The sequence below is a fragment of the Alosa alosa genome, chromosome 21 (genome assembly GCF_017589495.1).
Source record: "Alosa alosa isolate M-15738 ecotype Scorff River chromosome 21, AALO_Geno_1.1, whole genome shotgun sequence".
NCBI lineage: Eukaryota > Metazoa > Chordata > Actinopteri > Clupeiformes > Clupeidae > Alosa > Alosa alosa.
Genome location: NC_063209.1, coordinates 11368695 through 11382152, shown reverse-complemented (window position 1 = coordinate 11382152; position 13458 = coordinate 11368695). Strand labels below are relative to the sequence as shown.

The 13458-nt window shown below is 41.4% G+C and overlaps 1 protein-coding gene across 1 annotated transcript; it reads left to right on the top strand.

The window, feature by feature from the left end:
• Positions 1-794: 794 nt before the first annotated feature.
• On the top strand, positions 795-6290 carry LOC125286849 (zona pellucida-like domain-containing protein 1). The gene is made up of 10 exons (XM_048232160.1): positions 795-897; positions 1186-1412; positions 1585-1769; positions 1992-2064; positions 2167-2264; positions 2986-3066; positions 3219-3390; positions 5010-5115; positions 5895-5918; positions 6145-6290. Exons 1-10 carry the CDS (start codon positions 795-797, stop codon positions 6288-6290), a joined length of 1215 nt encoding a protein of 404 aa, XP_048088117.1.
• Positions 6291-13458: the final 7168 nt, after the last annotated feature.

Sequence of the window (13458 nt, the reverse complement as noted above, 5' to 3'; positions counted from 1 at the left end):
AACCTAAGGAAAAAAGGCAATCACTTTCAAGCATATCAGGTTATAATAAGTATATAGCTTTTTTTGTCTCGTGTTGCACTCTGCCCCCTTCTTTCTCTTAAACCTTATTTTGTTCTGTGGTGGCCTCATTTAACCTGATTCAGTAGAAAGGAGGCCCATATAGGCCTGAACATACACAAGCAAGCTTCACAGACCATCAGAGCAGGCACAAGAAAAGGACTGAGGAATGATGGTGCATCACACAAGGTGAGGTGTTGAAGATGTTTAAGTGTGCAGTGATATCTGTAGCTAGCAAAATATGATGTCAGAATGAGGATGGTAAAGAAAGCGCTTATATTGTGTCGCAAGTGCTTTGGATTGATATCTAGAATCTCTAATGATGTATATGGAATGTGACATGTTTAAAATTGTGCTGTGTGGAATCACAGCTCTTATTGTATCATCTTAATTTCAAACGTTATGCATTGTAACCATTGTAACAAAGCTTATATTGCACAATTACTAATCTGACTGATAAATAACAGTAGAATAATTTTTTTGATTTTTACACTTTTTTCCAAATTTTATGGAACAAGCAATGCTATTTCATATTAACACTCAAATATGTTATTTGTTATTAGTACATGTTTGTAGTAAGTAATAGTATTGTTTTTATGTATGGACCTTCACATATTCTAAAAATTATGATTATGACCTGACGTGCATAACATGTTATTTCTGAGGTAACCTGAAAAATAAAAAGCAGGTCAGTGTTGGTGGGGCTAATATGTGATTCCCCTTCCAGTTCAAGGACAATGATACTGCCACTGCTTGTGTATCAGCTTGCCCTGATTCTGCACGCCACAGCCCTGAATGGATGGGATGTTTGTCCCAGCCACCCAACCTTCAGAGAGCCAGGTCAGTGGAAGACAACCACTTCCCATTCCTCAGCGAACTCACCTTTCCATTCCAGCGAACCTAAGACATGGGGGAATGGGACCACCCTGACACCTGAGAAGCGTCTCCTTTCTTCTCTCAAAGGCATTGAGTGTCTCAGAGTGTAATGTTAGCGGCGAAAAGAGATCCTGTTGTGGCTTCTTTCCTTTCTGTTCAAATTTGTTTGTTTTTTGAGAATGTAGTGATCAGCTCACAGTGTGTATGTGTGTGTGTGTGTGTGTGTGTTTTCTACTTCCTTTTTCATTACAGCCAACAGTGACATCAAGGTTGTCTGTGGAACAGCAGGAATGGAACTGGAAATCCTCCTCTGTCCACTGTACTTTGGGGGCTACAACGAGTCCCTGGTGGCCCTCAATGGCCATTTTGGCAAGGCCAGCTGCCAAGGCACCCCTAACTACAACGCCAACCCACCGGTGGTGAAGTTTAACTTCTCCATGTTAGACGATTCTCTTTCGGCATGCTCCAACAAAGTGACGGTATGAAATATGATAGAGAATCAAATATATGTATATAGATAGATAGATAGATAGATAGATAGATAGATACCGGTAGATAGCGATTCAATAGGTGGAGTGTTGTGTTCCTTTGCATGAATACATTTATTTACATATGTTCATGAGGTTCTCACATGTCTTCTTGATGGAACAGATCATAGAGGAAACAGGTTCTGGCGTGTTCTCAGACTACTCAAAGATCCAGTATGTTAACATCTCTGGGACAATCAACACCTATGATCCTAGTGGTGCCACCATTGTCTATCGCCAAGAGCTGATGTACCTGTACTCCTGCAAGTACCCACTCCAATATCTCACCAATAAAACAGAGGCCAGTGTGTAAGTTAGTTAAATGTTCTCTTCAGTATCTCACAAATAAAACAAAGACCAATGTATACATTAGTTAGGCCAATTAATGAGCCAAGATAATTTTTCTATTTTGACATATGACCACAATGTCTGGGAAGCAACTCCATCATCATAAAGTAGAATTGCATATCACCTGTAGTTAGGACAGAACCAAATGTTCTGCAGTTGTGATTAGCTTCTTTTTTGTGACAGGTCTGGAGTGAGTTTGGCAATCAGAGACAACAATGGTAGCTTCATCAGCACCTTAAGCATGCGTCTGTTTCAGGTAATGTCTCAAATGATGTCAGCATCCATGAATGAGCCCTGAGGAAATGTGACTGTGGAAATCCTGCTGAATAATTGAAGTAAACTCTTTTCTGTTCCCTAGGACGTCTCCTACACTTCCCCTCTCCGTGTGCCTTCGAGCGGCCTTTCGCTGAAAACACGCATCTTTGTCGAAGTCAGGGCCACCAATCTCACACAAAGGTATTGTAAACTACCCATGATCCCATTCAAACTCATGCTAAATGTCCATACTCAGATAACGGATATGCTTTTTCACACATTTGTGTTGATGACCTGGTGTTTTTACATCCTTGCATCCGTGTCTGTTGAGCAATATGGGGACACAGATAGTCAGGCAACATGACAATACTTACTAAACATTAGCAACATATCAGGAAATGTTAAAGGTGCAGTCAGCGATTGTGCAGGAAGTCACGTTTGTTTATGTTCATGTTTATGTCTATATGTACATTTATTAGCAGATGCTTTTGTCCAAAACAATGTGCATTATATTTAACCAAGGACCAAACGAAACACACCAGAAGTAGCTCATCCTTCCTTTCAGTATTCAGTAACTCCACACATGTTTTTTTTTTTTGGGGGGACAGGCTGCCCTCTCTTTGTTTGTTACCAGTTTTCGGAGCCTGGGCTGCCTACAGGGACCGTTTTTTGTTACTATGTAGGCTATTCACGGAATGTGACAAAAAATGGGCTTGAAATCTGACTGCACTGACCTGCTGACTGCACCTTTAAATGTCAGGTTTACACTGTTCTGTCCAAAAACATTGATATTTTGTGGAATAGGAAGAATAGATTTTTTTCTTCTCATCAACACATTCTGGGCCTGATGTATGTATGTTAGACAGCGCAGCTTTAATTATTATTGTTGTTGACCTAAAGCATCACCCTCTCTGTTGTGCAGGTTTAATGTGCTTCTGGATCGATGCTATGCCACCACGAGCCATTTCCCACTCAACAGCACCTACTACGACCTCTTTGTTGGGTGAGTCCTCGCTCTGTGCATCCACCTACAGCACAGTGTAAACATAAGATGTGACATTGATTCTAAGTCATTACATTCAAGGTCACAGAGGTCATGTAGAGCCACATGTGTCTGTTTTCTGGTTTGTCACACCTGGCAGTGTTTTGTTTCAGGTGTAACTATGACATACAGACAGTCATGGGCATCAACGGAGACTCCCAGAAGGCTCGCTTTTCCTTTGAGGCTTTCCGCTTTGTGCAGGACTCCAACAGGACTGTGTCCACCTACTACGTGCACTGTGCCACCAGGCTGTGTGAGAAACTTTTCTGCGGTTCTCTTAAACAGGTGAATTCAGTGGGAGGCCTGTATCAGGTGCAGCAATCACATTCCAATTGAGGCATGCAGTAATGACTTAAAACATAAAGCATTTCAGCCCCTACGGTTTTGACCAAACAAATTAAAATTGCTCTTTTGTTATCACCTGACTTGACATCCAGACACCTAATCTGATTTTTGTGGTTATGGTGTTAGCTTAAAGAGAGAGGAACCACTTAACATAACATAAAGCATGTCAGTCCCTTCGGTTTTGACCAAACAAATTAAAATGGCTCTTTTGTGGTCACCTTACTTGACACCCACACACCTAACCTGATTGTTGTGGTGATGGTATAAGCCTAAAGAGACAGGAACCACTTAACATGGAAGAAAGCAGAAAACATTACAGATGCTATTAAACTATTAAATTAAAATGGCTAAACTATTAAATTAAAAAAGTTATTTTGTCACCTGACTTGACACCCAGGCATCTAACGTGATTGCTGTGCTGGTGGAATTAGCTTTAGAGGCCGTTTACACGATACCGCCGGGTGGATTTTCTCTTACCGCTTTCACACCTTTAACGACTCCGGCAAGAAAAAACCTCGCGTGTACACACAGAGAAGAAAACATTGTTGAAACAGTTTGTTAAGCCAGAGAATGTCTAATAAGTGCTCTGGTTAAGCAGTCGCATGAAATAAGGAGACTACAGACAATTCGGGTTTCAATTCAACTGTTAAACTAATAAAGTTCATTTTCAAGGTATGCGACTGTTATGTGAAATTTCAATTGCTTTGCCTACGCATTGCATTAGGTCTGAGCACCACTGGAGAAAACACTAACATGCAGTAAGCTAATGTTTAACTAAGTTAAGCTAACGTGTGCTTCTAACTTAGCCACTAAAAGCTGATAGGCTACATTGTGCACATAAATCATGACAGGGGAAAGAAAAACATTTTAATATGATAAATAAATGGTTTGGTTTGTTTTGACAAGCAACATGTCAGGTCGAGTGCCGTGGCTGAGTTGAGAGGTGGGGCTATGTCGTCATAAAGTTGCCGGCTTCGCACCTACAGGCGTCTACATGGCGAAAGTTAGCCGGCGGTTTCAAAAGTTCCCACTTCGGAAGCCGGTTTCAAAAGCTATCGGTTTCAGTCTCCTAAACTGCCGGCGTCGTGTACATGCAAGGCGTAACCGTTAACAAAGCCTCACCGGTTTCACAAAAACCGGCGTCGTGTGCACGGCCCCTAAGAGAGACTCCACTAAGCAAGATCACTCTGGTGGTTGAGCCTATTTAGTCCTATGTATATTAATTGTCTTGTTGCTGGTGAGTACATTGTATTGCATTGATCAGAAAGCAACACATTTACTGTGCATTTGCCACGCATTCATTGTAGTCATCCAAGTCTGTGCTGTCTGTTAACATAATATATTTATATAATATGGTGGATAAGATCTGGCCTTCCATATGGAACACTGGAAAACTGTACTTAGTGACCTGGAGACCTGGATGAAAGCATCAGCTAAATTAGAAAGGATGTGATATAAAAAAAAACGCCATATTCTGTAGAAGGCATACATTAATTGATTCAGTGAAATAAAAGATGTGGTCATGTTCAAAGCCGTGTGTGCCCCCCATCTCTTTCCAGAACTGCTCAGGCGGCTCGGGGGGGTTACGGAGGAGGCGGGAGGTCACCTCTGTGAGTGACACGGCCACGGTCACCTCAGGCCCAATTATCACCAAAATGAACAACGGTGAGTGTGAACTTCTCATTTCACTTAACAAATGACCGGAGGTCAGGGTCACAGGCAGTAGGCAGGAGCTGCTCTAAATGTTGGAGCCTTAGAAAGAATATTACAATGATAATGGTGGTAATTAGGCTCCGTGACGGTCCCTCTATCAGTGCAGGGTCCTTGGAATCACTTCCTAATTTTTCCAAACTTTTCCTAGTGTACATGATGTGATATGATGATATGAGTCTGTTTCTATGAAATAAAGACAAAACAACACTGGCTCAGCTGAGAATAAAACTATATATTCAGACGTTTGTAGTCTTGTAGGTCAATTTGTTATTCTGTTGTCAACAAATAAAAAATTGTCAGGTGCAAGACAAAAGATAAATGTTCAATATTAAACAAGCCCCAAAAATGCCATGCTGGAGGGACAGAAGAAGGACTTCTCAGCAATGTCCCTCGCCATTTTGCACATCATGTTTCAGGTGATTTTAAAGCTTGTTAAATTTGTTAGGGTCTAAAATATGCAATAAAATGACAGAAATAGTGTGCTATAATGCTGACAATTCTGAAGAATATTGTGAAATTGTATGAACCTCTTCTCCTTCACAAACACATAACCAAGGTCTGTGAAAACTGATGGATACACCAGTAGCTGTAAAAAATGTAGCTGATACTACAGCTACACTACTAACACAATTTTATAGTCCAGACCATGTGACTCGAGCAACTCAAACACTACTATGATAGTGTCTTTTAATGCAAATTATGTTCTCAAATGGGTCTTTTATCTCACACAGATGGAACAGAGGAACATAGCGGAGGTATTTATATTTTCACTCAGACTTACAAACACCTTATAGTCACACTCCTTAAAAAAATCTTAAACAAAAAACACTTATGTCATACACGTTCAAGTTTTGAATATATCATTTTCTTTCTTATTACTGTTGCTATACATTTTGTGTATATGTATACATGCATGTGTAGACATACTTGACAGGCGACGTGCTAGAGAAGAGTGGTGACTTTTGTCTTCTCATCGAGTAGATTCTGATGGCAACCGAACAGTGTTGGGAGTGGCCACTGCTGCAGTTCTCATGGGAGTCTTCTGCATCGCGACCATTGCAGCCATATTCTACAGGATCCATCACTCAAAAACAGCAGCCACAGACAAGACCATCCTCCACCACTGAGAGGGAGAGGGAGAGGGAGAGGGAGAGAGAGAGAGAGAGAGAGAGAGAGAGAGAGAGAGAGAGTGCCAAGATGGCATCCCATTTTCTAACTGTAAACAGGCTCTGACGTTATGGAAACGAGGTGCAACAACATAATTAGTCATGCAGTGTCAGAGCTGAAGAACCTTTAGTTTGTGGTCATTCCAAATACTGTTATGCTTACTACTTTAATAGTATAAATATTATTATGACCTCCGCGCAGCGAACAGCTGACATATAGGTTAGTCAGATTTTTTTTCTTTTTTTTTTTGCATGGCCAAATTTCCGTCAAGGATTCCCGGGCACTGAAAGACCAGGGTACACGAAACTTGGTGGGCATGTAGCCCCACATGGATAGCATGGAACCATCATTTTCTAGTTTTGATCTGTAGCCCCCCCGCTGGACTGAACCCCCCGAAAGGAGGGTAGGGCAGACACAGTTTTCTGTGAATATCTCGAGAACCGTAGGGTTTAGGAAGACCACTTTTTTTGTATGTTGATCTTAAGGGGGCCATGTCAACCCATTCCATAACCACTCATTTCATGTATAGCGCCACCTAGTTAAAAACAAAAAAGTAAAAATGAGGTATCTGTGGTATCTGTGACCTAACATGGTCAAAACTGCACAAAATTGAAAGTTTAGGATCATTATGACACCCTCTGAAGGCACGCCAAGTTTCGTGGAATTCCGTTCATGGGGGGCCATACAATAAATTAATTTATGTGTACATTTAGTGACCGTACACCAACAGAGTTTTCTGTGAATGTGTTGAGAACCGTAGGGCCTAGGATGACCAATTTTTTGCGTATGTTTGCTTCCAGGGGTCATGTTAACCCTTTCCATATGCACACATGTGCATAAATAGATATTCACACACACACACATACATTCACAGTAATCATACATATGACACATAGACACACAGTAGACATATGTACGCATGCATGCACATGCACACACGCAGCCACACATACAGGCACACACACACACACACACACACACACACACACACACACACACACACACACACACACACACAAACATAAACATAAACATAAACACGTACACGCACACAGGCACACAATTCAAGAATTTCTCAGAATTATGAACAGGCAAGATGGGGGTGGGGTTGTATAAAATGTTTTTACATGTGAAATCTATGAACTAATCATGTTTTGGTACTTGTTGTCTAACAAATACCAGTGAGAACTGAGTGTGCATAATGCAATTCAGTGAGACAGTTAGAATCCTATATGCCTTTCACCTTTTGTTTTTAGCCAGCAGCCAGACCAGCAGATACCCTAACTTTGCTGAATTACTGAAGCTAAGCAGGCTTATTTAGTACTTGGATAAGAAAACTCCTTGGAAGAGTAGGATCCTGCTGGAAGCGGTGTTGGTGGCTGGCCAGTAGGTGGCACTCTTCCCTGTTGCCAAAAGCCACCAAACAAATATCAATCCCAATGTCCTATTGCAGTGACAGGGACACTGTACTGCAGGAGATGTTTTCCTTTGCATGAATGTTAAATTTAGGTCCTGACTCACCATAGTTGTTAAAGATCCCATGGCACTTATCGCAAAGAGTAGGTGGTTCCCTGATTTGCTTTATTTATGTACACATACATAAAGACACACACACATGTGCACACACACACATTACACATTCACGCACACACACGACACGCACAAACGTATAGTATAAGTATATATACTCTTTTGAGTCCCGTGAGGGAAATTTGGTCTCTGCATTTATCCCAATCCGTGAATTAGTGAAACACACACAGCACACAGTGTACACACAGTGAGGTGAAGCACACACTAATCCCGGTGCAGTGAGCTACCTGAATCAACAGCGGCGCTCAGGGAGCAGTGAGGGGTTAGGTGCCTTGCTCAAGGGCACTTCAACCGTGCCTACCGGTCGGGGTTTGAACCGGCAACCCTCCGGTTACAGGGGCGAAGTGCTAACCAGTAGTCCACGGCTGTCACGGATTGGGATAAATGCAGGGATCAAAAGAGTATATATACTTACTATACTTATACATACAAACACACCTACAAACACACACACACACACACATACTCACAAACAAAAAAACATATACACAAAAACAACCACATACTCTGCACACACTCAATTACAAACACTCAAAAAAGGAACAAAGTAGGAAATGAACACAATTTGACAAGCGTTTTATACCGCTCTGCGGTACATCTAGTTTCTTTCAGTATTTGTTTGCAAGCAGAACACTTTCTTGTTGTTTATGCATACTAGAAGTAGTTTTTGTAGTTTTTGTTTACGCATACCAGAAGTTGTTTTTGTTTATGCAGTTCTTGATATGTTCTTGATATGTGTTTTGATCCGCTTTGATTGTGCTTTTTTGTTTTGTTTTTATTAATAGGAATAAATAAACAACTCCTTTTGCTTTGGATCATTTTCATCATATTTGTGAAAGTGCTGAGATAAATCTTAGTCATCCCTTCAATAGTTTCAGCAAGAATTTTCTCACAAATGAGAAGATGGCTAATTGCCCTGTAACACTGCAGTGTGTGTGTGTGTGTGTGTGTGTGTGTGCGTGTGTGCGTGTGTGCGTGCGTGCGCGTGTATGTGTGTGCATGTGTGTGTGTGTGTGTGTGTGTGTGTGTGTGTGTGTGTGTGTGTGTGTGTGTGTGTATGTGCTCATGTTTTCACATGTGTTTGTGTGCCTCTAAAACTGGACTCGGCCTCTGTTGTTAGCGATATCCGCTCATTCCCACCCAGCCACCTGTAGTCTCTCGTTAGGGGGAGAGCAATCTGTGACCCTGGGTTTGTCATGTAAAAAGAGGTCATTTGCGCACCCCCGGAGTAAACAAACATCGCAGGCCATCACAATTAGTCCAGACACACACAAACACACACACACACACACACACACACACACACACTCACACAGTGACTCTGATGGTGTGTCCTGCGGCTAGTTAATGGCACTACACTACAAATGGCTGCATTACCACAGATGTGGTGGCTGCTTTTTGATGGTCCACAGAGAGAAGGCATAATCCAGCCACTGAACACAACAGTGTCTCTTATTTGCTTTCTCTCTCTCTCTCTCTCTCTCTCTCTCTCTCTCACTCCCCCCTCTCTTTTCCTCTTTTGCTGCTTAATTATGCAGCAAAGTCAAACTCATCCATTCTGTGGCACAGTGAAATGTTTCCACAGTCTGCTTTTAGAATTCATCATTGCGCAAGTGTTTTGCTGACGTTGAAAGCAGCTGTGTACTGTGTGTTCCGCTGTAGAGAGTTTTCATAGGTGTGTGTGTGTGTATGTGTGTGTTTGTGAGTTATAGCCTAAGCCTTTTCTCCATACACACTCTTTGTATGTACCCATGCAGGTATACTGTGCTTCATATCTAAAAGGCCAGGCATAAATAAAATGTTTAGTTCAACATTCAGAACTCAAAATGATAATATTATGTTATGTTTTTATAGAATGTTTCGTTTTAGCATAGTATCAAAAATGCCTACGCCCAAAATACCCACTCAAAGTTAGCTAGCCTGGTCTATGCTTCAGACAATACCCTTTTGTAATACCATCTTGTACCTCAAGAGGCACTGTATTACAGTAGTGCAAGTCAAGGGAAAAGTGCCAATGTGTTCAAACTCAAGGCACCTTTATTTCTACACATATTCCCTTTAAACCAAACCACTGCCTTTGTGTACATATAACTGCTTTCTAATTCTGTCAGAAAAGGATGCTGCTTTTGCTTTCAAGATTGCTGTTTGTCATCATTTAAAGCTCCATGCCCTCCACAACTCAATATCATGGGCTATGTCTCAGACCTCAGATCAATCTGTGCTGCCTTTTTGAAAGGAACAAAGCAAAACCACAAACTGTCATTAAGTGAGATGACTGTAGTAGATGGGTAGAGTCTATGAGCCAGGAGACCGCAAGGAAATTGTGAGTTCTGTCTTACCCCTTCTGAGCATCCCAGTGTATTGTAGGCTCATCTCTGATGCGTAAACATGAGCTGGGAAGTGCTTTGAAGTAAACTGATAATACAGTATTTATTTGGTTTACAAATAAAAAAGAACTTAAAACATGGTATATTATAACCTGTTGGTTCTAGTGTCGTGTTCACATCTGGTTCACATTCACAATCAGTGATGAATGGTACAGTATGCACAAACATTGGAAGCCTCCTCTGGCCTTGGCTTGGCACACCTTTATAACTTTGCCCCCATGACCTAGAGAGGACACACATACTCAAAACATTAAAATGTTTTTTTTATCAAAATGCATTTGAATGGAAATTAGATTACAATTAATTATAAATATAAACTGAAATATTAATATGGCTCCTACAGATATGTTATTATAAATGTTAGATTAGATAAAATAATATAAATAATTACAGTAGATTAAATGAATAGGGTGTCTTGTTTTAAAATCAAACAATAGCTCATAATAACAAAACTAACTAATCACATTTTTAAGACACTTTATTAAAGAAGGAAACTGAACTTTCTATCTCACATAGTAATTCAGCAGTTGTTGCCACCCTCCAAATTAAGCTCAGGTGTATCCTGCTTCATAACTCCTCTCATGTGTTCAATTTGATTGGCCCGTTTAGGAGAAACTCAATATGACACAATTATGAAACGCTCACAACTCTAAATTAATTTGCAACTAGACACCCAAGCCAAATACTTCAGGAAGAGAACGACGACCAACATTTAGGCAACCTTAAACAACCTGTAGAACTTTCTAGAACAATGGCCATCCCTGTAAAAAAAGGAGTACGTCTGGAACCATTTCTAGAGATCTTAGAGCATTTAGAGATCAGGAAGAAAGGGGTTTTCAGATTAGATGAAGATTTAACAAATTGGGCTAAACTCCACATACCATAATCGCTCAAAATCCAAGATGTGCTAACCTTTTTTTGGCTGATTCCCAAACAAACAAGGTCAATATTTAACTTTCAAATATTAATATAAATACTTGTTTTTGTAATTATTGGGAGAGACAATACTACCCAAATCAAATAGCTGACACTTGCTTAAAAGGACTAAAGCTGAGACCTCTGCCTGACCCGATCATAAAACACTCTTTATATAGACCCTGAACAAAAAAGTGACTGCATACGATAATCTGTGTGTACTGCTCATGCTCAATTGCATAGGTAAGCCACCTTTGTGTTTGTCTGTGTGTGTATTGGCATTCACCTGGTGAATAGAACACCTGCATGCGGTAAGCCTTAATATGTCTTTGTCTGGCAGTCATGCTGTGCGTATGTACAGACGCATGAGTGTGTGTGTGTGTGTGTGTGTGTGTGTGTGTGTGTGTGTGTGTGTGTGTGTGTGTGTGTGTGTGTGTGAGAGAGAGAGAGAGAGTGAGAGTGTATCAGAGGAGGGGGGCCATCTGGGGAAGGCTGCAGACCATTAAGGAAATTGATGAAAATCTCGGTGGTGCTCTCCGCTACTTGGCAGGCTGACGTCAGTGGCTGCGTCACGGGCAGCCCTCTGCCACGCTCCTAAAGGCCCCGGCCACGCCAAGGGTCTCACAATTACCCTGCATCATCACTCTCAAACACTCGCCCCCTCACTCACTCACTCAGCCACCCCCCTCAACACACACACACACACACACACACACACACACACACACACACACACTATCATCTCTATCTCTGTATCTCTCCTTTGGCTCAATGTCTCCTTTAAGTGTCCTTTCTATTGCTTTTTTTGTCCTCATTTTGGTGCGTTTCATACCAAAGCCTCTTCATGGCTAATCTCCTCTGCTTTGTCCTACCCCTCCCCCCTCATTTCTCTCTTTCTCCTCTGTCTTCCCCCTCTCTTTCTCTCTCCAATTACTGTTCTTTTGCCACTTGATGCTCTCGACGCTCTCTTTCCCTGCAAAGTTCCTTGTACCTGTGAGCTATGAGCTAATGAGCTAACACAAGGTTTCAAGTCCTTCATTTAATCTGATTGAATTTATTTAATTTTCACTAACATTTTTCCAAATTTCATCCCCCTCTCTCTCTCTATCTCTCTGTCTAACTCTGTTTCTCTCTAAATATGACTCTCTCTTCCTTTCCACCTACCTCACTGCCTTTTAGTCTCTGTTTTTTCTACCAGCTTCTCTTTATTCATGCATGAGTATGACTCTCTGACTGCCTATGTGCTTGACTGTGTTAATGTGTGTGTGTGTGTGTGTGTGTGTGTGTGTGTGTGTGTGTGTGTGAGAGAGAGAGAGAGAGAGAGAGGGGGAGGGAGAGTTTGTGTTTTTTTGTGTGTGTGCGAGCACAATTGACTATGCAAATCTGTATGCGTGTATGCATGTGGTGTGTGTGTGTGTGTGTGTATGTGTTTTCATGACTATTTACTGCTCCTTGACTGTCATTGCATCACCATGGTAACCCAGTATGGACAACCTTGTCAAGGCTCTGTGGTGTGTGCATGGCTCTCTCTCTCTCTCTCTCTCTCTCTCTCTCTGTGTGTGTGTGTGTGTGTGTGTGTGCCTAAGTGTGTTTGTGTGTGTATGTATTATGACACGTTGCACATCTCCCTCCCTCTCCTCTCTCTCTCTCTCTCTCTCTCTCTCTCTCTCTCTCTCTCTCTCTCTGTGCCTTTCACACATATCATTTGTTTTTCTGAAGTGTCATTATTACACACACACCTGCACAGACTGCTTTGAATAATCGTGTGCCCTTTCTTTCACAGGTACGTGCTATGCTGCTTATATGTGCCTACCCGAATGATAGACCTGTGAAGTTACATCAGCTTTTATTTGTTTTGCTTTCCTCTGGATCACTCAGTCATATTGTCATTGCCATTTAAACACAAACACATAATGAAGGCAGCTGTATACCGACATATATCATATCCATTAAAAAGTTTCTCCCTCCTGGCAATGAAACATTGCAAGCAGCTCCAAACTAGGGGACAGATCAGAACCAGCTCAGGTCCGCATCTCAGACTGCTATCTGGCCAAGAATCATATCTGTGCTGCGTCAGACATGGGCACACAAGGAAAAGTGTGACAAAAGAGAAGTTTTTGATCTGTTAAGGTTATCTAGTCATATCTCTGTTCACCTTCTATGTCAGATATTAGCAGCGTTATTTTACTGTGCTACACATGAAGCTATTCCTTTTGACATAGAGGAAAATGATCAA